This window comes from Scophthalmus maximus, chromosome 15 (genome assembly GCF_022379125.1).
Source record: "Scophthalmus maximus strain ysfricsl-2021 chromosome 15, ASM2237912v1, whole genome shotgun sequence".
NCBI classification, from domain to species: domain Eukaryota; kingdom Metazoa; phylum Chordata; class Actinopteri; order Pleuronectiformes; family Scophthalmidae; genus Scophthalmus; species Scophthalmus maximus.
This window is the reverse complement of record NC_061529.1, coordinates 5,742,065-5,765,465: the sequence shown is the minus strand read 5'-3', so window position 1 is coordinate 5,765,465 and position 23,401 is coordinate 5,742,065. Positions and strand designations below refer to the sequence as shown.

The 23,401-nt window shown below is 41.0% G+C and overlaps 4 protein-coding genes and 1 long non-coding RNA gene across 11 annotated transcripts in view; 2 read left to right on the top strand and 3 right to left on the bottom strand.

The window, feature by feature from the left end:
* The window catches only part of adgrf3a (adhesion G protein-coupled receptor F3a), a 10,666-nt gene extending 4,874 nt beyond the window's left edge, over positions 1-5,792 (top strand). For both annotated transcript variants that reach the window (XM_035610826.2, XM_035610825.2), the window contains 8 exons: positions 29-172; positions 510-624; positions 900-969; positions 1,138-1,317; positions 2,210-3,544; positions 3,630-3,671; positions 4,262-4,297; positions 4,390-5,792. In XM_035610826.2, coding sequence (XP_035466719.2) covers positions 29-172; positions 510-624; positions 900-969; positions 1,138-1,317; positions 2,210-3,544; positions 3,630-3,671; positions 4,262-4,297; positions 4,390-4,437 — 1,970 coding nt within the window. In that variant the 3' untranslated portion in view covers positions 4,438-5,792. The remainder of the gene's footprint in view (positions 1-28; positions 173-509; positions 625-899; positions 970-1,137; positions 1,318-2,209; positions 3,545-3,629; positions 3,672-4,261; positions 4,298-4,389) is intronic.
* LOC118286405 (ankyrin repeat domain-containing protein 66) lies at positions 4,222-7,391 on the bottom strand. The gene is made up of 3 exons (XM_035610843.2): positions 6,865-7,391; positions 5,030-5,258; positions 4,222-4,842 (listed from the first exon to the last, which is right to left on the bottom strand). The coding sequence occupies exons 1-3, from the start codon at positions 7,073-7,075 to the stop codon at positions 4,704-4,706; spliced, it is 579 nt and encodes a 192-aa protein (XP_035466736.1). The 5' UTR covers positions 7,076-7,391; the 3' UTR covers positions 4,222-4,703.
* LOC118286408 lies at positions 7,031-17,784 on the top strand. Of its 2 annotated transcripts, none has more exons than XR_004785383.2 (3): positions 7,031-7,168; positions 8,780-8,907; positions 17,134-17,784. It is a non-coding gene; the product is annotated as an uncharacterized LOC118286408 (long non-coding RNA). The 2 variants fall into 2 exon arrangements; XR_004785384.2 differs by having other exon boundaries at positions 7,033-7,168; positions 8,776-8,907.
* On the bottom strand, positions 8,008-15,694 carry LOC118286395 (tudor domain-containing 6). 3 transcript variants are annotated; one of them, XM_047337784.1, is made up of 6 exons: positions 15,354-15,685; positions 14,089-14,127; positions 13,785-13,858; positions 8,753-11,349; positions 8,567-8,639; positions 8,008-8,371 (listed from the first exon to the last, which is right to left on the bottom strand). In XM_047337784.1, the coding sequence occupies exons 4-5, from the start codon at positions 11,115-11,117 to the stop codon at positions 8,599-8,601; spliced, it is 2,406 nt and encodes an 801-aa protein (XP_047193740.1). In that variant the 5' UTR covers positions 11,118-11,349; positions 13,785-13,858; positions 14,089-14,127; positions 15,354-15,685; the 3' UTR covers positions 8,008-8,371; positions 8,567-8,598. The 3 variants fall into 3 exon arrangements, with proteins under 3 accessions (XP_047193740.1, XP_047193738.1, XP_047193739.1); XM_047337782.1 differs by having other exon boundaries at positions 8,753-13,858; positions 15,354-15,694; XM_047337783.1 differs by lacking the exon at positions 15,354-15,685 and having other exon boundaries at positions 8,753-13,858; positions 14,089-14,142.
* Positions 17,585-23,401, bottom strand: vsnl1b (visinin-like 1b). Of its 3 annotated transcripts, none has more exons than XM_035610846.2 (4): positions 23,196-23,401; positions 20,922-21,088; positions 20,573-20,788; positions 17,585-19,484 (listed from the first exon to the last, which is right to left on the bottom strand). In XM_035610846.2, exons 2-4 carry the CDS (start codon positions 21,081-21,083, stop codon positions 19,287-19,289), a joined length of 576 nt encoding a protein of 191 aa, XP_035466739.1. In that variant the 5' UTR covers positions 21,084-21,088; positions 23,196-23,401; the 3' UTR covers positions 17,585-19,286. The 3 variants fall into 3 exon arrangements, with proteins under 3 accessions (XP_035466739.1, XP_035466737.1, XP_035466738.1); XM_035610844.2 differs by lacking the exon at positions 23,196-23,401 and adding an exon at positions 22,992-23,186; XM_035610845.2 differs by lacking the exon at positions 23,196-23,401 and adding an exon at positions 22,743-22,883.

Below are 23,401 nucleotides of genomic sequence, written 5' to 3'. Positions count from 1 at the left end.
ACATGACATGCATGTGTGATCCTTGCAGAGCCCCTTGAGGAAACAGTTGGTTACACGGCTCAGGCAGTGGTTGGCTGCCACCGAATGCCGCACAAACCACAACTAACGTGCACATTTCATAACAGGCACAATCAATCGAGAAAGGCCTCGGTTGATATCAATATCATATACGGTATGTCTCCTAGAGAACAATGGTTCGTCTAACATGTCTCAATGTGTGAATATATTAACATGTGAGTGTCCAAATTCTCAGTTTCAATAATAAAGATAGAACATGAACTGCATATTCACCTTTGATAGCTTCATGATTCAAGCTATCAAATCCCCCCCCCCATCTCATTATGTAAAGCGGCTGTTCTCTGCACAAGGAACAGCACAGGGAACACGCTTCAACCGCATTTCCGATTAACTGCTCATTATCCAAATGTAAACTTTGCACAAATTGTTGCAGTTGCTGTTTGTATGAAATGATAAATCCAGCAAGAAGCCTTTTTATTCTCTCAAAACAGTTGGCGATAAGTTCTGCAGAGCTGAAGGTGAATGGAAAGAAACCAAAGCTGGGTTCACGGCAGTGTTGAAATGCAAGAACACAGTCGGACAAAGACGAAGGAAATGCAATGATAGGTAAGGCTGCTACAAAACCCTTATTGTTATCAATAAATATTGTGCCAATTTATTTTCCGATTTCTCCATTAAGTATTTGGCATATATATATATATTGTCAAAAAAATATTTAAAAAATACTCAACATAGCTTGTTTTGTCTAGAATATAAACTGAATACCAAAAACAAATTGGGCATTTTTGCTTAAAGAAAACACTTAAATGATTAATCTATAATCATATTTGATGATGATTCATTTTCTTTTCATTCACTAATCAAGTAATTGATCATTCCAGCGCTGCATGGGAAGAGGAGGTAGAGGTGTGTGTGAACGTCAACGTGACGAATGCGCTGCAACAAGCAAGCGTAAGCCTAACTTTTATAAACTGAAGATTTAAAAAGTTCAATTTCATACAGAAAAACAAATTAAAGTATTTCCCGGTACTCAAAAGATATAACATACTGGGGGCAGAAAGATGCACCACAAAATGATGATAACTGATCGTCACCCATAAACGGTTGTTGTTGTTACAGATGGTTGACATCGGAGTTGGCTTGTTAGACGAGAATGTTGCGGACTTATTTTCCCGCTTTCAGAACATCACTAATGAAACGGAGGCGATCAACACTTTTTCCAACGTGCAAGCATCAGTTGATGTACTCGTGGTCCTGGGCTACAAGCTAAATTCCATCAATAATGACACAACAGTGGATGTAAGTATCATAGAATCTCTGACAATCTTTTTTTCCAATGCTGTCATTGGATTTTAACTAATATGGAGATTAAAAAACAGGATATATTAGCTATTATATATTTGCTCTCCAACATATATACATATAGTATCGTCCTCTCTGTATCGTAGTTTTAATTGTTAACGGTTGTATTCACATTAGGCGTGTGCTATATACCAATAAAAAACTATCTTTCAACTATAAACAGCTTCACTATTTACCGCCTGCTTTGCACAATGTTTGTTTTCTTGTTTTGTCTTGTACCAGCGCTTTGGGTTCATGAAAAGTGCTTTAAAAATTAAATATATTATTATTATTATTATTATAATGTCAGACCTGCATTCATTCTATTGTTAAAGCAAATCAAACATCTAATGTGACTGTGGTGTCACTTTAAAAGCTCTCATTTGGTGGCTTTCAAAACGCATCAAAACAAGACAATAACCTTTTCACGGCAGTTTGTGAGAAGATAATGGAAATGTAACGAGCTGAAGTGTTGAATTTGAACATCTCAGATACCTCGCAAAGGTCCCTGTACTTGGCCTGTGCCTTCTTTATTAATACAACAATTTCACCATTTGCTCCTCTGTTGTATTTCTGACAAAAAGTCGATGCTTAGCCAGTGTTTACGCTTCAATTAAGATACACTAATATTACTTAACCAGGACTGACATCTTAAGGATGACAACTTTTCTATTATTATATTATTATTTTTGTCAAACAGACACATTTTCCTTGTATCCATGTGAGTCTGCTGTACTTTTTCTTTCTTTCACAATTAATACAATGGCGAAAAGCCTTTTTTTTCTTTCTTTTCTTTTCTTCGTGCAGACTTCAGCTGCAATTCAAACGATCTTGTTTTCTTTCTTTTCAGGACCTTCTGGACTCTTCCAGCAATTTGATGGCAAAGTCTCTTGCAAAATCTTGGAACGGAACAGTTGAGGGCAATTTGTCATTGGCTGAGACGTATCTGGGTTGTTTTGAGAAATTAATTGCGGCGTCAAACATAACAGCTAACAATAGAAAAACAAACATAGAGGTAGACTCGTGTAATAAAGAGCGGGGGTCAATATGTACCAACACCGCGTTCGGCGTCACCGTCAAGTTTGATAGTGCAGACAGTGGCACGGTGAAAACGACTGGAATCAAACAACTGGGAAAGTACTTGCCCCAAACTGATAAGAAGTACAAGCTCAACAGCATCATTGTGTCGACAACCGCCGAGACGAAACAATTGGATTCAGTCAAGGTGGAAATTGATTTCAAGTTGGAGCGTGAGAGGCCTCGCAATGTTGAGATAAAGTGCGTCTATTGGGACAACACCACCAGACAATGGTCAGAAGACGGTTGCGAGTGGTCGGGCCCTTGGGGAAGTGGCGGACGCTGTATTTGCAGCCATTTGTCCTCGTTTGCCATTCTAATGGCGAGGGAACCCATAGAGCTCGCCGGATTGTCTGAGATAACCTTTGTTGGACTGTCAATATCGGTCATGTCCTTGGTTATTAGTCTTGCGATAGAATTTACCGTCTGGAGTGCTGTGGTTAAAACGAACACCTTATATTTAAGGCACCTGGCCCACGTAAACATTTCTCTATGCTTGCTGCTGGCAGATTGCTGTTTTTTAGCATCTTCTAAGCCACAGAATATATCGGAAACCATGTGCAAGACGTTGGTGGTGTTGAAGCATTTCTGTTACTTGTCCATGTTCTTTTGGATGTTGTGTCTGAGCAGCACGCTTCTTCATCAAGCAGTATTCCTGTTCCACATTGTGAGCAAGAAAGACTACCTGAGGTTCTCATTGATCCTGGGCTATGCATGTCCGTTGATTATTGTTGTGCTCACATTTCTTCTGTGCAATGGCGGTACTGAAAGCTTGTACTACAACAGTGACACCTGTTGGCTGGTGTACAATGGACTATTTAAAGGGTCCCTCCATTCGTTTCTCGTACCAGTTGGCATAATTGTTTTCCTCAACGTGTTCTCCATGCTGGTGGTGATCATGAAGCTTTTGGACCACCCCAAATCCACAGAAACGCGTTGTGAAAAAGAGAGAATGGCTGCCAAAACTATCATGAGGACGGTCATTCTGCTGACCCCGATCTTTGGCGTCACTTGGATCTTCGGATTTGGTGTAACATTTTTCGACCTCTCATCCGGAGACTTGGCCTCTGTGGCCAATTATGCCTTTAGCCTGTTGAACTCATTCCAGGTATGCTTACTATGATTTTTTTAACTGGACATCTGAACCAATGCAAGTATTTCTTGCACAGTAACCTCTGTTATTTAATCAACAGGGCCTGTTCATTTTGTTAACCACCTGCCTGGGGGACACACAGGTAAGGTAGTTTTGAAATGCCTTTGTACTGTATAGCTTAGTTGAAGCATCTACTGATAGTCCATATGTACTTGTAAGTAATAGCATTTATGTTTGAAAACATTCATAATAACACTTGAGTGGTTTTAATTTTTGTATTATTCTGTTAACTGTTTTTCACATGCCTATAAAAATGTAGATGTATCATGTCCTAGTCGCTCTGCATTTGCCAAGGAATATAAACCCATGGTCCACAGTTCTATTACTGGGAAACATGTTTACAATTCAGCTTGTAATGGGCAACACAAGTTCATGAATAAAGGGGCGTTGATCTTTTCAGCCATCTCTTGTTGAGAAAGCGAATTTTTTCCCAAAATACTGAACTATTCCTTTAAAAGGTTTGTTATAGATTTTGAAAAGCTGAAATAAATCTTTTTTTGGAGGGGGATGTTGTAAGACACAGACAAATATCTGTGGAGGAATACTTTTAAATTTGCGGCCACTATCTTGTGTCACAATGTCACGAGTTAGACTTACTCTAAGAAGTAAAATATGTAATAACAAACAGTTAGTGAAGCATCATTAAATATATTTTAATTCCAATTTTGACAGACCCGTGAAGCACTGCTGAATCGTTTCCAGAAAAAAGTACGTGTACGATCACTGGATTTTATTCATATGTAAAACATGACGACTGTTAATACATTTTTTTTTTCACATCCTTCTCCTTTGCTCTCCAGGTTGATTCATCCATCAGTGAAAGCTCCACAAAGTTGGACACGACATGAAAGAAATCTCAAACGTGTACTCTTTAAAATCACAACAAACTCCTACTGCATGATCACACGAGACCACGGATAATAGCATAGTAAACGTCATTTATCTATGATGTTGATATTTTAGTTTTGTTTAACATGGTTTATACAAATTGTTTAGTGGATTTGTTTTTGACAGGAAAACAAATTGTACAGCTGTATTCTATATATTATATGTTTATATTATATGTTTTTCATTGCACTGGAATACTACAGCAAAGCTCGACGCCGAGTTGGGCCTACGTCTGAATGGTCCTCTTAGAGATCAGGTTTTCTTCATTTTCTTTGCCATGCTCTGACCACTTCTCATCCGTGTCATCCATTATAATCCCTTTCTGGGCTGCCATCATGCGGTAGGACTGGCACTCGACCTCCGCGCTGCAACATTCAAAAACAGGGCAATTTTACTTAACGACGGATGTAAAAAGTTACTGCATAGATAGGTTTGTCGGGAGAGTGGGTTTGAAAGAAAAGATTTTCATTTAAAGTCAATTAAAGAGAAAGAGTGTGGTAATCATGGACTGTGATTCACAGCGTGAAATACTATCTGGGCTCCGTTTCCTACGTTTTAAGGAACCGAACGCAGTCCTGGTGCCCGTATATCTCGGCTATCCGCGCTGGTTTGTCTCCATAGCAGTCCTCCTTGTCGATGGGGGCGTGGGAGGAGTGCAGCAGCCGCAGCACGGCCAGCCGGCCAGACTCGGCGGCAAAGTGAGCAGGAGTCCATCCGTAGTCCGTCCTCAGACACGGCCTTGCTCCATGCTCAATGAGGATCCTGACCGTCTCTGTAAATCCTGTGGAAAAAAGGCAAACACAGTGTGATCTGACACATGCATTTAACAACCTGTTGGTTTTATTATCCAACCTGTTAAAAAAAAAGAAGAAGATACAACACGTCCTGCACATAAGCAGATGTTCGAAATGAAAACACAGCACAGTAAATATCTACACTAGTTGGGCTCCTTTGCCATTTTACTTTAAACAATGTATCAGATATATCTCTTATTTCTTTGCAAATTAGATAGTTGGTAATAGACATATTTCAAATGATAAGTTAACTATAAAATGTATCTGTAATTTGTAGCCTACTGAATTTGTGTTTTTGTCATTGCAACAAGATATGTGGGGACCTTTCTACCACTTCCTGTTCATTTACAACGAAAGACAACACCCTGATTTATGAAAAGGGTAACTAATGTGCGGATTGATATATTTCATGTGATGTTGTGGCTTGTGTGTGTAGAGGTGAGGAAGTGAATATGTGAAGAACATTCAACACTTTAAATAATATATATATAAAAAAAAATAAACTTAATGAACAGACTTAAGTGAACTTGTTTGTATTCCTTTTAGTTTGACAGTATCCATTATCGTTTAGTATTGTGGTCACGTCATCAGATATTAACACTCGTTTCTGATGGTGTCGACAAAACCTAACAATGAACTAAAACTCTGTAATTCCCTACAAATACAGCCCGACCGATTTGGGACTTTTTGGTCCCGATACCGATATCAGGGAGTACAAGATTGCAGATACCAATACATTAGCGGATATATATGCGTGTATATATATACACACATATTATTTTTTTGTATTTTCTCTCAATCTGTCAATGATTCCTAAGATGTCGTTATCAAACCTTTACGTCAGAAATGTATTTGAGGCTTGATATTTTAGTTTAACCATAAACTTGATCATAAATAACTATAAATTGTAAAAAAAAAAGACAAATAAAACCAAATATATAGAAGTTGAATTAAGAAAATAAACATTTATTTTACCTAAAATATAAACATAGATGCACATTTAAAGGCTCATTATTATTATCTGTCATTAATATCGGTCGGGTTCTACCTACAAATATTTAAAACGTTCCATCCCACTTTCAACAGCACTAAAAAACATCATTTGTTAGGGCTGCAACTAACGATTATTTTCATAATCTATTAATCTTTTCATTATTTTCTCGATTAGTCGTTTAGTTCATAAAATGTCATTAAAGGTTGAAAAATGTCAGGCATCGTGTTTCCCAAAACCCTAAAGATGTTTTGTTTCGTCAACAAACCAAACGTATTCAGTTTACTGTTACAGAGGAGCAAAGAAACCAGAAAATATTGACATTTAAGAAGCTGAAATCAGAGAATTTTTTCCTTTTTCTTTATTAAAACTACTGCGAACCGATTAATCCATTATCAAAATAGTTGCAGATTAATTTAGTAATCTATTACTAAACGACTAATTCTCGCAGTTCTGATCATTTGATTCAGAAACACAAAACTACAATGAATATTAAGACAAACTCCTTAAAACACACACGCAACTGTCGAATGACGGCATGGCATTTGAAATTAATGATATGCAGCATTAACAGGTGAGGTGCGTCCTCCATCTCCACTCACCTTTGGCTGCTGCCCAGTGCAGAGGGGTCTTGTAGCACCAGTCGATGTCCCGCTGGTTGGGGCTGCATTTCTTTTGCCTCAAGATATCCTCGACTCGTTCGACATCGCCGGCCGCTGCAGCCTGGTGCAACTCGGTCATCGCGTCGCGACGGTTGCCAGGCAACGCGTCGTCCTTTTCAATGGCGGTTCGCGAACAGCGCAACAGGCGCATTCTCGGCACCTTGTGCTGCGGAGTTCTACGTTTCCTCCGACCGCGGCAGATATATTCAAAAATGTGCCCGAAAAAAGCGAAAGAAATCAAAAGGTGGGTGTAGTGATTATTGCTTAATTTTTTTTAAAAGCCAAATATATTGTTCGTTGAAAAGAAAAGTTGTAACTGTATAGTGTGCAACCTTTAGCCTGACCCTGATCCTTACCCCAACCATAACCACAGCCCGATTAAAATCAAACGCAGCATTTAAATGCTTTAAAGGTGTAAAATCGAATAGGATAATGTGGGAGACGTTACGTCGTTGCCTGCCATCTTTGGGAAATTCCAGGAGACGTGACAATACGCATGCGCGAGCAGTGAACGAGCGAATTCTGATCGCGTTCTCGGCATACCTCAGAGGTTGCCCAGCAACAGTACATCGAAACAACAAGGCGACAGGGTCCGGTCCTAACCGATGGACCTGTAAAACGGCAATGCTGCCACCTGCTGGAGTCTGTTGTGAGTACATGAAGCACTCGAAATTGCAATTTGCAAAATGGGTTTAGGAAAAAAATATCTGATAGCGTTAAGAATAACATGAGCTTTTAAAAGGTTTATACATTAAGAATTTAAGCTCAGTTACAGTTGAGTTAAGATAGTCAACGGTTTCACAGTTAACATTGAGAGGTGAGAAGTGGTGCGAAGACCCTTTCAGACTCTCTATGAGAATTAAAGTAAAATAAGTTTATTTTAAATATACAAGAGTACCCTTAACCTTAATATGTGGCTTTTGTTGTTGTAAATTTACTAAAAACATAATGGATCATCAAAATATTTGTTGGTTACATTTCAATGTACTAAATTGTTGCAAATGTAGAATCCTTGACCTTTTATAATAACTGCTGCTATTACTTACTCCAAGAATATTGGTCAGATCGTTAATATTTAGTTGCTTTGACAAAAAAAATGTATTTAATATAGAAAAAAGTGCATAGTTTTTCTGTATCGCTTCCTACTGTTAATAATCAGTGACTTTAACTCAGCGTATTTCATGCTGTCGAGTAACAATTAAAATTGAATATTTTGAAAATATTAACATAGCTAACACAAAGCCTGCAAAATAGATCCAGTTCAAATGTGTACAATCCATTACAAAACAAATATATATATATGTATTCTGCAATAAACCACTCAGGTGTTATTATTGACATACATTAACACTACAATACAAGCATCATTTCATCTTGTTAGTAAAATATGAGGACATTTCCTTATAAGGCAAACATGTCACTCACAAGCATTTATCCAAATCCAGAGCTGAAAGAAATGAACACAAAGATTAGAAAACATTGAAATGACAAAGTGCTTTCATTCACTACCAATTTAAGGAAATTGTCTTGCATTAATATTAATAACACTCAGACATTTGCCAATAATGAAACGTTATTACTTCAGCTGGTTTTAAAATGACAGGATAATTAATACTCATGAAATGTTCAAGTCAAGTCCTACCATTAATTTGCCGGCTTGTCATTATTTTAAATTCAAAAACTCTCATCCGTGGTCTTTGTTTTATCCTGGTGCACTGCAGATGAAAGAACAACTGTGATTAAATAAACTCGTAAGTCTGACCTTTATTAAAACATAATGAATTTAAATGTGTATGATTTTATATTGTATAAAGTATAGTGTTCTAACCCGGTTCAAATCTTTCTGCCAAGGCAGGATCTGTGTCCAGTCCTTCCCAGTATTTCTCCATCAGTGTATTCACAACCAATCCCTCGCACTCAACTTCCACTGCAAACTGAGGAACGTCAATCTCTGAATGATCGTCCATGTTGAACACCGTCACGGTCAGTGGTTTACCAACCAGGAGATTGTAGAAGTCATCATAAACTTGGTCATCCCAGGTGCCCTTTGACTCGTCAAATCCATTCAAAGAGCACAAAAAGGCCTGAGGCGTCATCTCCAGCAGATTCTGCGGCAAAGATCTCACATTCTTTTTGATGTCAACGTCACACTCGTTTCCATAGTCAATAAACATGACATGAAGACTACTGTCAGTACTGTGCATTGCCTGAGCTCGATACCACTGATTGTCACTGGAAAATAGAGCAAGGCATGGACTGCCAGGGGCAAAAGTCTCTGGCAACGTCATGTCCTGCTGTGCCTCTCCTGCTTCCTGAGCAAGTATTGACAATTTGCTGAGATCCTCAGTGTTGGCGTATTGACACCAGAAGAAATGGGGTCCCACAATGCAAGAGGCATATCCACACTCCGTCTGGCTTTTGGATAATTTTGGTTTCTTGTACATGGAAGTCTTTGTTTCTCCTTTGGCTACACGAAGGTGTGTGATGTTGGACTCAGTTTGACCACCTTTGAGTGAGTTCTTTGGTTTAGGACTCTCTGTCAAAACATGTTCTTCTGTGGCAACTGGTTTCCAATATTTCTGCATTGTGTTATTTACAACCATATTTTCACACTCAATTTGCACTGAATATTGAGGAACGTCAATCTCTGAATGATCCTCCATGTTGAACACCGTCACTGTCAGTGGTTTACCAACCAGGAGATTGTAGAAGTCATCATAAACTTGGTCATCCCAGGTGCCCTTTGACTCATCAAATCCATTCAAAGAGCACAAAAAGGCCAGAGGAGCCATCTCCAGTAGATTCTGCGGCAATGATTTTATATTCTTGATGTCAACGTCACACTCATTTCCATAGTCAATAAACATGACATGAAGACTACTGTCAGTACTGTGCATTGCCTGAGCTCGATACCACTGATTGTCACTGGAAAATAGAGCAAGGCATGGACTGCCAGGGGCAAAAGTCTCTGGCAACGTCATGTCCTGCTGTGCCTCTCCTGCTTCCTGAGCGAGCATTGACAATTTGCTGAGATCCTCAGTGTTGGCGTATTGACACCAGAAGAAATGGGGTCCCACAATGCAAGAGGCATATCCACTCTCTGTCTGGTTAATAGATATTTCTGGTTTGTTGTACATGGAAGTATTTGGTATTCCTTTGGAAATATTAAGTTGTGCCAGGTTTGACTCAGTTTGACCACACAGAAGTGAGACGTTTGGTTGAGGACTCTCTGCCATAACATGTTCTGTGGCAAAAGGTTTCCAATATTTCTGCACTGCGTTATTTACAACCATATTTTCACACTCAATTTGCACTGAATATAGAAGAATGTCAATCTCAGAATGATTTTCCACGTTGAAAATTGTTACTTTCAGTGGTTTATCAACCAGGAGATTGTAGAAGTCATCATAAACTTGATCATCCCAGGTGCCCTTTGACGCGTCAAATCCATTCAAAGAGCACAAAAAGGCCCGAGGAGCCATCTCCAGTAGATTCTGAGGCAGTAATCTCACATTCTTGATGTCAATGTCACACTCATTTCCATAGTCGATAAACACAATATGAAGACTTTCATTACTTCTCTTAATTACCTGAGCTCTATACCACTGATTGTCACAGGGAAAAAGGGCAATGCATGGACTGCCAGGACCATGGGTCTCTGGGAACAGCGTGTCCTGCTGTGTCTGTCCCGCTTCCTGAGCAAGCATTGATACCCAGTTCAGGTCATCAGTGTTGGCGTATTGACACCAAAAGAAATGTGGTCCAACAATGCAGGAAGCATATACCTCCTCTGTCTTGTTTTGAGAAATGTCTGGTCCCTTGTACATGCAGACATCCACGCTTCCAGGGCAAGGAGGAAGGGAAATTTTTGTTATTTCTGAGTCATTGTGACTACCTTCTATGAAAGTCTGTGCCAATATGGTTTCTTGGTCCTCAAGAATGACATCCAAAGTTGGTTGTCTTCCTTTATCCAGCATCTCTGGTGCAAAGATAGTAGTAGTAGATGGTGAATTTATCTTAAGCTCATCTCTAGCACACATTGCATTGCTGCATTGGTCTTTATTTGGCTCAGTGATCTTCGTTAATACTGACTCATTCGTGAGGTCTTGCGTTAAACAGTCTTCATATGGCACAATGGCCTGTTCTGAGCCGTTAGAGAACTGCTGGTCAGACTGCTGTATGAAACCAGTCATCTTTTCTCGTGCCAACTCTAATATCCTCTCTCTGACTTTCACGTTTACATTAAGGGGTCCATTAAACAATTCAACAAGTACCTTCCCATTTTCTCCTTCTGATACCACTGAAATGGTCCAACTATGGTCAATGGCACAATCTGCAAACCACTGGTCAACTTCTCGTGGCACTTCTGCTGGGACATCAAACAGTCCAAGTGGAACCGCCTGCACAGGAAGAGACCTGGCAAAACTTCCCTCAGAGGGAAAAGGGCAAATATCAGATTCATTCACATCAAGTGTATCACCATTGTCCACAAAGTGCACTTTAAGTTTTGGGGACATTTCCACTATTTGACCTCTGTACCACTGATTATCAGTGTGCCTAGCAATGCAAATGCTATTCAGTCCAAGTGTGTCATCTGTGCTCTGTGGCTGGCCACTTATTTGTTTAACATTTTCCATCACTTTGTCTAAGAAAGGAGAATTCCTGACCAGTTGGCAGTAGAAGTGACTAACACTTTCTGAATACGTTACGCACACCTTTTCTTCTCCACCCACCTCAATGTTGTGTGTTGAGTAATTGTATGTGTCTAATGGGACCTGTGGAGGAATTTGCGAAGGAGCTTCATTCTGCACACATTTCTGAGCCAGAAACTTGCTTGCACTGTCAGTTGGTGTTTCAATATCTACCATGTTAAGATGCAGACCTTCATCGTCAGATGTTAAAGCTTTTACGACACATTTCAACTCAATATTTGAGTTGGCACCTGACTCCACAATTTTCTGAAACTCTGCTAATTCAGCATCAGTCCAAGTGGCAGCAGTGGGATTAGCAGGATTCTTCAGATTGAATAAGCAACACTGAAAGGCCTGTGCATTCAACCGTAAGAAAACTGGATCAATGGGGCGCACATCTTGCAGAGGGACCTTTCGAGTTTGACCATAGTCTATAAATTTAACATCTACAACAGGGGAGTTGCGACTTGTAATCATCCTTGCCCTGTACCACATGTCATTGTCTGGATTACGGGCAACACAGATGGACTCAACAAGGGGTTGAGGATGGGCAGATGCATAGTAGTTTTGCAGGTCTTGCATAAGAAGTCTAAGAGAGTTGCCATTTTCTGTTGATTGACACCAGAACTTCTGTAGACTTTCAATGCAGGATATGTTCACATTGACACTACTTCCAACTGTAAACACAGCGTCATCACCTGTTGAAAGATGCCCAAATTTGTGTATTAGAGGGTCTGGAAGTCCTAAATGTTGAATATCATCAGTGCCGGACATAGATACATCAGCCAACCTGCTATTGACTTCTAGGTCTTTGGTTACTGGAAAAGATTGATATTGTAAATCATCAACATTTACATGGACTCCGTTCTGTAAATCCATGCATTGCCGGTCTCCAGGTGAACTAAGAAATGAAGAAGGAATGGGTTCTTTCTGAACATTTGATTCATGTTCAGTCTCGGAGAGTGGGAAATGTCCTGCCTTCTCTAAAAAGCATTTGTTTATGCATACAGCATTTGATGTATGGAGTGTGACATAATAGAAATCTTGCAGTATATTGTGGTTGTCAAACCTGGCCATCAATGTCTGGTTCAGGAGCAGTGATTTCAAGTAATCAGTCTGGTCTGTGGTCCAACCTTTGCCATTACCCTTTAGTCCATCAAGAGAACAGCGATACGTGACAACTGGCATTCTCAGAAATTTTCCATGCAGTGGTCTGATGTTTCTGACTGGGATGAATTCAGTTTTTCCTTCATCCACATGCAAGACTTTTACAGCAGCATCGTCGGTCATAATGCCTTGCTTCAGTAACGAGCGATGCCATGTGCCCTTTACGTCTTTGGTTGCACATGGATCCCCTCTGGTCTGTGATTTCACCTCTCCAAACTCTGAACCCTCTTGATAGTGCTGTTGAATCTGTTCTGATAATGTCTTCACTGCCTTGGAAAAAATTAAGAGTTGGCAAAAAATGTTCTGTGGATCAGTCACCTCTGTCACGGTGACAGTTTCAAAGGTGTCAGTCAACAGTTCTGGGAAAAAGTATTGGTCATGCTTCTCAAGTTGGCAACTGACTTTCAAATTATGCTCCTGTGTTATACGGTTGTCCTCAGACGCCTCTCCTTTGGATAAATGTAGATATTTCAGTACAAGCGATTTAAACTCACCCTCCTGGATGTTCTTTGGAACTCCAAACTTACACATGAACTTAGAAACAATTGGTATGGACAGGAGAATTTTCCTGTCTGGCATCAGCACATCTAGAACCAGTCCCTTAAATTTCTTGCCAGGCAGAGACTTCAAAAACTTTGTGGCTCCTTCTGGCCAGTCGTGCTCAAGGGAGATGACATTGGCAAGTATACAAGATTCAATTTCAGGAGGAAGGAGAAAACTGTCACTGTGGGCCCATGCTAAAGCTTCACTTGTGGCGATATGGGGCTTTCCCTGGTCAATTAGAAAAACATTTTGAGTTTCACCTTGAATCGATACAATCCGAGCTCTGTGCCAGTTGTCACTGATGCAAACCAGACAAAGGTCCCCTGGTTTTCCTTCAGATCCATTAAACCTCCTATTAGGGCTCTGGATTTGATCTCTCATCTGTTCATAAATATGCTTCATTCCATCATCCATGTTAACCCATAATTCCACTAGACCACAGCTGGGGTTTAGATTTACCCTCGTGATGAGAACAAGTATTTCCGATCCTGGCGTTGGAAGCCCCGGAATCGAACACATTGTGAAGCTCAGACCTTCAAAATAGAAAAAAAAATGTATACATTTTTAAGAAACAGTAATTTCAAGTGTTAGTTATCTTTAAAGATAGTGCTGCCATTATTAAAAAATTCCAGTGTAACAGTGTATGGTATAGAATTCATTCCCTTATAAATAATTACCCATTTTGTAAACATGTGTTTCGGATTTGACAAAAATGCGTAGTTGTATCTGTAGAAATGTGCTGTCATTTAAAAATAAAACTCACCAGTGCATCCAAAGTTGTTCAGTTTGGTTTGGCTGTAGCCTGCAGAGAGAGCGAACCATTAAGCATCAAGACAACCACTCTGGCTATTAACTGGCACAATTCAAAGTAATCAGTTTTGTATGTTGTGGCTGTATTTCATAATTCAATAAATTTGACTTTTGAAATCGTATCAACTGTGCAACAGACACAATCTTTTTATCCACATGGGAAGAGGAGTCTGAGGACTCAAGGCAGCTATACAAGAGTTTATCTAATTTCTGTTCTTTTATCAAAAAGGTCTATTTTTGGTATTAAGATGCTGCATCTTTCCATCACTGTTGCAACGATCTAGTTGTGATTTCTTGTCAAAGCAGTTTTCCTATTTCTAAATATCCTTGTCAATGTTTGACATTTTTCTTCTTATGGTACTAATCATGATGATGACCAAAAAGGTGACCACCTTTTCAAGCTGACAAACACTGACCCACTAATTGTTGATGAAGAGGCCTGAGAGTTACCGGAACGAAACACCCAATAAATAATGTAAACACATGTCAAATACATCTGCAAAGAGTTTGCTCTTTAAAATACTAAAAGACTTGAGACGGATTACTGAATCAACAGCCGACAGCATCAACATAAACCTGACATTACGAGATTCACTATACGTTAGCATTTAATGCCATCCACTGATTTTTTACTTAATTTAGGTGCAACATGTGTATGACTTTTAAAAATGTCAGAATGTAAATTATTGTCTTCATAGGAGGGCAATCGACACCCACTAACCCTAACTGCGACCTGTAGTATCACCAATTTAAATGTAAGTCCACTAATTAAAAAAAAAAAAAAAAAAAGAGGAGATGCAGGCTAAACATTAAAAACAGGAATTTAACGTGTTAGACATTTATGCAGCTCACTTATAAAATGAATAAATCTACACAAATGTTATACAACGGCCTCTCATTGAAGGTTGAACATTATGTTGTGAGAACTTTATATTATTATTATTATTTTGGAGGCTTTATGGGATAAAATTGTGCAGAATTTCTTTGACATGTAAGGATGAGATGCCAAATAAGTAAACAGACATAACTAATCGTTTGGTCCACACACAACTCATCTCACCCAAGAATAAGGGTGAAATAGACTTTATCACGTCAGCAGTTTCTCGTGATGAAACGTAGACACCAAACGCTCCACGTGGCTTTTTGTGATTCACCTCGATCGACAAGGAACCGACCACGTGGCATCGTGAAAAATTAGTTTTTTTGCTTTTTGCTCACCGTGTTTGTTGCAGGCGACGCATCAAAGCTGTTAGTTTCCCTCTCGTTCAGACTTCACGCGTTTGAATGGCCGGATCAGGAGGAGGCGGAAGGGGCGGGCCCTCACCTGGGCTTTTAAAGGCTGCGATTGGACGTCACATTAAAAGTTAAAATACGTGAAAATTCATGTTTCAGACACACGCACACACGCGCACCCACACGCGCGCGCGCACACACACACACACGCATGCACACACACACACACACACACACACACACAGACACACACGTGTGTATGCGGTGAACCAATCACGCAGCACGCTCTCTGTTTTTTAAATCTTACCACGCCCACAACTGATCTTCACTGTCCGGACCAGGAAGTTTGAGGTAGACTCCGTGGTCTCGTTAATTTGCCGAGCTGCGCACGCACACACACGCACACACACACAAACACACAAACATCAGTCGTATTTGTGTGTGGTCCAAAAATGCAAAAAGTTGGCGAGAAAGTTGAAGCGTTTTCTAGTCACCTGTTGGACTTTGGTTGTCGCAGTCCTGGAAACAGTTCCCACTGCTCCCAGGGTTCCCTGAATGTCGCACACAGGTGAACCAAACACATCCAGTTGACTCCTACCTGCCTGAGAGTCTGACCTTCTTTAGAGCAACATGATTGTACATTTAGAGCTCTGTGATGTTTTGTACGAAATGTGGTGTCGATTCATCATACGGTCATGTATGTAAGCATATGTTCTTATTGGTTCGTCCTGTTTACATATGATGTCTTTCCCCAATGTTCTGGGTCAGACCTCTGAACCTTCCCACGGGGAATGAGCTCTGAACCAGCTGAACGGACTCCGTTCAATAGAATATAACTCGCAGACAAACTTGTTATTTGAATGATTTATTTGTTCATTTCTCAAGGAAATTAAGATTTCCACCACACGAAACTTAAAAAAAAAACAAAAAACGTTAAAGAAGACCTATTTAGTGTTAATCAAAGTATGAACCAGTTGTTAAAATAAATGGAAACACAGAAGCTAGTTTAAATGTTTCTATACATAATAGGAGGTTGTGTTCACCCACGTACACTTGTTTTGTTTGTCAGTTTATTTGTTAGCTGTATTACCCAAAGTACTTACTGTCAAGCTGCCTGGGAGCATGTTTTTTTTTGTTCTTCAGCTTTTTAACCTCTGGATGAATGCTCTCATTTTAATTTCTGACATTTTAAAAGCGATACTTTTTCGTTGGTTTATACCCACTCATACTGCAAAATCACCAGCGGGACATGGGTTTGTGTATTTGAGTGTCCATTCTCAACTAACAAATGAGTGAAAAAGCTCCTGCGTTTAAAATAAAAAAAAAAGTGAATCAGACATATGGTACAACAAAACCCTGTTCTCTATGAGCCCCACATTTTAAGGTTATCTCGAGATAGCTCGATCCAATCTGCCCTTCGGCCGCTACTAAATCATCCTCTGCCCTAATTTTACATGTGCACACTGAAGACTGAAGTGAGGAAGATTTAAGCTATGCCAATTGCTTCCCTCTGCCCTCATTAGGGAGTACGCTGAGGCCCTCGCTCTGTCAAATTTAAAAAAGAACCCAAGTGAAAGACCTGCAGAGGTTCCTTGACCGACTTGACAACATCATGGCAGACAGCCAGAACAGCCTACTACTTTTGAAAAACAATTTAAAAATGCATAACTAAAGCTCCTAATTGGCAAAAGAAAGTCCTGCTTCTTTCTGATTCTTTCTTCTACTACGTCGCTTAACTAATCCCCTCCATTTTTTTTCTTTACAGGATATGCACAATCGCAGCACAATCGCAGGATTTCTCCAGATCTCCTCCTGGAGCTGTCGGCGCGGCACCATCTCCGACAGTTCATCCTCATCCCTCCCCTGACCACCAGGTGACGCTCTACCTAATATCCATCTCTTTTTACACGCTTTTCTTTTCTATCACTTTTGCAGCATAAGCTTGTGCGTTGGTGCTCTCCAATTCTCTCCATCGTTAACAAACGCTCTTCGTTTCTCGTCCAGCAGCTGTTGGCTGTCCGTTCTGTGAAAAACTTTAACCATTGTTTCACTAAATGTTATGGAGGAATCCTAAGAAATTTCGAGTGGATCCTAAGCTTCATTCATTAGGCGGTTCATTCATACCCATCCACGAACTGCAACATATATTCAATGCAGTCTTAAAGTCAAAAGACTGGTCTTCACTTGTTTCCATTAACTGCACCAGTCACAACATGTCTTTTGAAAAAGCCTGTTGATGGTTTATTCATTTTAATCACTACAGAATTAGGTTTGGGTGCAACACATGCCACATGTAAAAAAGAATACAGTCACTTGTATGATGATTTTTTTTCATATTTGATATAAACATTTACTAGACAAAGAATCTGACATGGTGACTGGACTGAAATGTGTAAATAAAAATAGACATTAATAATGTGATGGTTGGTTTCCGTTGTGTTACAGACAGAACAGTGAAAAGCTTCTGCAACATTCCACTACTGTGAGTGGACTACAAGCAGACACTCAGTCCGTGCTTGCATAGTCTAGAAATGGGGAAGCAAAACTCCTGAAAGAGAATTTCTGCAATAACTTTAGCTTACATCTTCAGCTTCAGGCTGCTGTCACTCGCTGAAACACTCTTTCAAAAAAGCTTCATCAAGCGCCTCCCTCGAGGGCCCTGCATCTTTGTTGATTGCTGCAAATGGAATAAATTAGAAGATGAGACTTTTCAATAGAAAGTTTCTCCTTACAAAAAAGTTTTAGAAATGCAGTATGTCCAGTAAACATATATGAGGCTTTTCACCCCCTTTTTTTTTGCTGCATTGGAATTTGAGCCCCTCTCACGAGGTCCCCGGCCCAGAGAGTGAGCTCCCAGCATCAAGGCCAAAGCTGTTCTCGTTTTGCAGTGCTCATCATTGCTGTAAACATGTTGATATGTACTGTAAATTTATTAGCCTAAATCAAATAAGCAGCCTGAAATAGAAGCCAATTTTGGATCATTGTGAATAATGCATGAGTACTGTGCCCAAATGACAGCGATCATTTTTGGCCTATCCTCCAGATTGAATTGCAGCAGTACAATTAAAATCATAAGGGAATGATGCCCCGTGAATATATTTCTGCTCATCCTACTAGTCACTGAAGCAAAACATATAGTAGAGTGTTCATGTGAATGCTCTTCCTTGGCAATTACCCCACAGCTGCAACCTAAATACCTTTCAAAAAATTCAAGTGTCACACATACACGTGTATCAAATGGAGGGAAGCATGCTCCCACAAAACTGGAGGTGAGCTAATGGTCTGATGAGTCACATACTGTACATCCCATGCAACAATACTAAATGAATTTCGGAGGGTTTCTCTTTTATAGCCACCTAAAGATGCAAAAGGTAAGAGATTATATTTTCTTGACACATAATATATGCATGCAAAGAACCTACTCTTCTTGGTTCCACCTTGTGAAAACATCTGGAACAGACGGGAGCCTTCCTAGTCTCCAAGAGCTCAACAAGTCTGGATAGCAGAGACAGTTACAATTATCATAGGAATTATTGTTTTGATACTATAATGTAAAGCGTACAGTAGTTGCAGCAGTGAACACTGGGGATCCTAAATACTGTAAGAACATAATTTAACGCAGTGCTCCACTGATTTACAAGCTAGGGATGAATGGGGATGTGTGGGGTCACTGTGCACAAATCACACTGGCATGTTCCGAAATAGAAATGTATGATATCGTATAGCTATATTCAAAATTATTCAGCATTTAACATTCTCATGCATACAACCACAAGAAGCGAGTCCATTGAAAAATAGTCCAGACATTGGTTTTTGTTTTCCTGTGGAAATGGCAGAGAGCCTAGTGAGACATTAAAACATGTGCTGCTGTCCAGAGTGTGTGGATCACAGGCGGGGAGAGGAGCGAGCAGGGAGGGCTCACTTCTGCATGTCACACTGCAACAGGAGCACGATGGACGGGTCGCTCTTCGCCGCCTCTTTGAACTCGTCCAACGAGATCTGGTCGTCGTTGTTCTTATCCATTTTGCTGAAGATCTTGTCCACCCTCTGCTGTGGTGTCAAACCGTCCTCGTTCATCTTCATCATGATCACAGTGCCCACCATTTTGTAGATGGCCTGTGGGCGAGACGCAGTGAGGAATTAGCTAAGGATTGTGATTTTGTTACGCAATCCAGTGAAGCCCACGTGAGTTCATTTGTTTCACGAGGACGTGCATCAGCGATTTACATCCGGATGGTGTTTGTAGCCCAGGGGGTACTAATGCCAAGTTACCAGAAGGTTGCGTGGAAAGCTAAACTAATTGATTCAACTGAACTTAATGAATTAAACTAAAAGAATTCCATTGTAAGGGGGGAAAAAACTGTGAAACATTATTACAGATTGGTGTGAGGCTTATCAAGAGTGTATGGAAGCTAGTTTTCAACCGAGCACATGAGTTGAAATGATAGGATAGATGGTTGAAATGAATTGTTGTCATGGATAAACTGCCGAAATAGATGCATTGAAAGGTATACATGTGGTAAAAGGTAAAGGTTAATACAACAAACAGTTTAAACTGATAGCAAAATCAACAAATATAGAGTTTAAAATAGCAACCAATAAACAGTTGACACTGCTACAATCAGAAGATTTAAACTGTTTGCTAAAATCAAAAAATAACAGTTTTGACTGTTGGCTAAAATGAAACCAATCAACAATTATTGGCAAAAATCATGTACATTATAAACCGTTAACTATTACCTAAAATCAACAGTTTAAACTGTTGACTTAAGCCAATTAAGTTTGATAATCAAATTGTATGAAAAGATGAGATTGTGTTGAATTGCATTCCAGCCTATAGTCCGTCTGTAAGAGCATACTGTATTTGCAATATGACAAATGGCATACTTGAGTTGACCTGATAGGGCTATGGAAGACAAAGAAGGTGGTCACTTAATGTAGATGCTTGGTTATAAAACACATGCCACAATTATCACGACAGGAAACTCTCAACAGTCTCCCATATCGCCAAGGTATATCAGATTTACTCTACTGATGTGTTTCCAGAAATGGCGTGATGTAATTCAATATACAACCGCAGTTCTGTCGTTATGAACCTGCGTTTGCACTCGAGGCGTTGCCGGTGTGCAGGAGACTGATAATAGCAACAACAACAAAAAAGTCCCCTGATGAGCGAGGGGCTTAATGACTCGATAATCCCTCACCTCGATTATCTCAAGCATCTCCACTCTGGTGATTTTGCCGTCGCCGTCCAGGTCGTACATGTTGAAGGCCCAGTTGAGTTTCTGCTCAAAGCTGCCGCGGGATGTGATGGACAGGGCGCAGATGAACTCTCTGAAATCGATGGTCCCGTCTCCGTTTTTGTCGAAGGTTCTGAAGGCGTGTTCTGCAAACTTTGACGCATCGCCGTAGGGGAAGAACTGCGAAATGTGGGAGAGGAAGTGTTCACTAGTTCTGCTTGGGTTTGCAGTAATATTTCATGTTGGAAAATGGCCATGGCATGATTAAAAGGAGCAGTTCATTTAGAAAACGGAGGACGGGGTTCACACAGACCTTGACATAAAGCTGCTGGAACTCCTCCAGATTCAGCCTGCCAGTGGGGCAGTCCTTCAGGAAGCCTTTGTACCACTGCTTCAGCTCGTGTTCATTGAACTCCGTGTTCTTCACCAGATCCTCCATCACCTCTGGAGTCAGCTTGCTGTTCTGCTTTCCCATGGTTCCTGTGGCGCAAGAACATGTGAATAACGCATTTATCTACGCTATGAAAATGTGTAGCGCCGCACAGAAAAGCTCCCCTTTTTTATATCCACTTCACAAATGCGTTTGCAGAGAGTAAATGTGTTTTTGGGGGGGTTTTGTACTTGTTGAAGGGTTCTCTCCCTGGTGCTCGTGTGCTATTTCCGTCCCCTCAGCCTGTTTGTGCCGGTCTGTGGCCCGTGTAGCACTGACCTGGATCATCACTGTCACAGCAGAACCCAGTTCATCAAACGTTCGATCGCTGCTATCAAGTTTCCATTGAAAAAACTCTATGCTACAACCTGACAACGACAACAAAGCCCGTTCCTCGGCCTGTAATACAGGCACCGCTGCAGCACATCCACAGACCTCAGTATATATGCGGGCGCGCGCACAAACGGCCTTCTGTAATCTGGATCAGTGGGGAATATAGATGATTACCGAGTGGCCTTTATGTGTAACATAGTGTTTATAGCAGGTGTGGAAAATCCACAGACCAATCTGCCTGGATTAGTTTCTCATCCACGCCGAAGGCCATGACAACTATAGACCCAACCACACCATAAGCAGCCTGGGAGTCATAAATTATTGACTAGTGATGTGGCAAAAAAAAGAAGAAAAAAAAGACACGAAATGGCCAGGAATGCGTCAATTCTCAATACAAAATATTTTTGAACAGGCGAGGCTGCAGAATGTTCTTTTTGCACTTGCGAACACAAAGGCCATTGTGGGAATGTTCCCCACTTGAGACCAACATATGGTCCAAAGCTCTGCAGCAGCAGCAGCAGCCTGACAGCAGGTCGGACAGCTCCACCACCACAGCACTGCATTGGCTCAGGCCTTCCACAACAAACAGCAGAGATGTGTGCTGCAGCCAAAATCAGTGCGAACCCCCCACACAGCATCCCATGCATGTTCACCCCCCCCCCCCCCCCCCCCCGCGCGTCATCACACAAACAATCCTGATGTGCATTCATTGGCAATTGTCGATCTTATATAGGGTGAATCTCTGCAGCGCAAAGGCTCCAGTGAATGACCTTGAGGACATGCATTTTTTTTTTTTGCAGGGAGATGACGATAGGAAATAGAGTTTCGTGGAGCGTTGAGCTGCTGTCTCCCCCCCCCCCCCCCCCCAAAAAAAAAAACAACAAAAAAAAACGTCCATCGACGCGGTTTGGGGGGAAAACACGCGCCACATAACGCACAGTTCCACGGGTGCGAGTGACTCGTCGTGGGCCCCGACCGAGGCCTGAAGAGGCTGTTTTTATTTCACAATACGGGCAATGACATCCGAGTTAATGCTACTGAGGCTAACCGCCTCCCGCTAAGAGCAGAGAGAGAGGGAGGGAGGGAAAGATGCGCTGCTGCATTCCGATGGAAACGACGCAGTGAGTGTTTTCACATCGGATCCCGCCATCCTGCCCCAAACGGCACCTTCCCGTGCGCAACGGTTTGCAAACAATAAGAAGATGCACATTCCACTAACCAAACAGGCATATTTCAATAAAAAAAAAACAACAACAACACACAAAGCAGCGCCACCGCAGACACACACACACACACACATCATCAGATCTCCGCAAAAGCCAATTAATTACGCAAATCTTGGAGACATTAATGCGTCAAATGATCCCTCACCGTCTTATTTGTTTGTTTTCCCTTCCTCTGGTTGTTTCCAGGCAAAAACGCAGAGGCTTTATTTCAACGGATGCGCAGGTGCCAGTGTGCCAGTCCCCCCCCCCCCCCCTTTGCTCGACCCCATTCATCCAAACAGAAGGCAAATATGAAAAGATCACGCGTGACAAATGAATACACCGTTCACCGCTCGCTGCATCTGCAACAGCTGCAACGCATGACATTGTACATCTGCGCACCGTCACTTCTTACCTTCTTCTTTCTTTTTTTCACAGCCTATATCTGGTGGTGGTTCTCTCTATCGCAATAAATCTGCTCTGCAAAGTACAGAAGAAAACCCCCCCTTCCGATTGGAAAACGTTTGGCCCCCCCCAAAAAAGGGATTCTTCTCAACACCTCTCGCCTCCTTTTTGTATCTTTGAAGAAAAAAAAAAAAAAAAAACCACACACACACACCCGCTAATGAAATTTCTGAATTTTTGTCCCGACGTTATTCCAGCTGAGGCGCAGCAGGGACCGATCCCACGCCAGTCTCTCGGTTACGCGACTGCAGGAGCGCGGCGTCACCCGTGCGCATCACAGCCCGATCGTAGGTTCACTGATGCTCTGCCGCGCGGGTTCACCCTTCATCGTGATGGTGAGCACAATCAGCCTGGAGATTT

Bases quoted from the DNA above. Each gene is read 5' to 3' on its own strand.
- LOC118286405 (XM_035610843.2), bottom strand. From the start codon at position 7,075: ATGCGCCTGTTGCGCTGTTCGCGAACCGCCATTGAAAAGGACGACGCG. The intron at 5,259-6,864 runs GTGAGTGGAGAT...TTTTTTCCACAG, and splicing joins GCACTGGGCAGCAGCCAAAG to GATTTACAGAGACGGTCAGG. The intron at 4,843-5,029 runs GTAGGAAACGGA...TGAATGTTGCAG, and splicing joins TGCGTTCGGTTCCTTAAAAC to CGCGGAGGTCGAGTGCCAGT.
- LOC118286395 (XM_047337782.1), bottom strand. From the start codon at position 13,844: ATGTGTTCGATTCCGGGGCTTCCAACGCCAGGATCGGAAATACTTGTT. The intron at 8,640-8,752 runs GTTAGAACACTA...TTTCATCTGCAG, and splicing joins GGCAGAAAGATTTGAACCGG to TGCACCAGGATAAAACAAAG.
- vsnl1b (XM_035610846.2), bottom strand. From the start codon at position 21,083: ATGGGAAAGCAGAACAGCAAGCTGACTCCAGAGGTGATGGAGGATCTG. The intron at 20,789-20,921 runs GTCTGTGTGAAC...CACATTTCGCAG, and splicing joins TCCAGCAGCTTTATGTCAAG to TTCTTCCCCTACGGCGATGC. The intron at 19,485-20,572 runs GTGAGGGATTAT...TCTCGCCCACAG, and splicing joins AGATGCTTGAGATAATCGAG to GCCATCTACAAAATGGTGGG.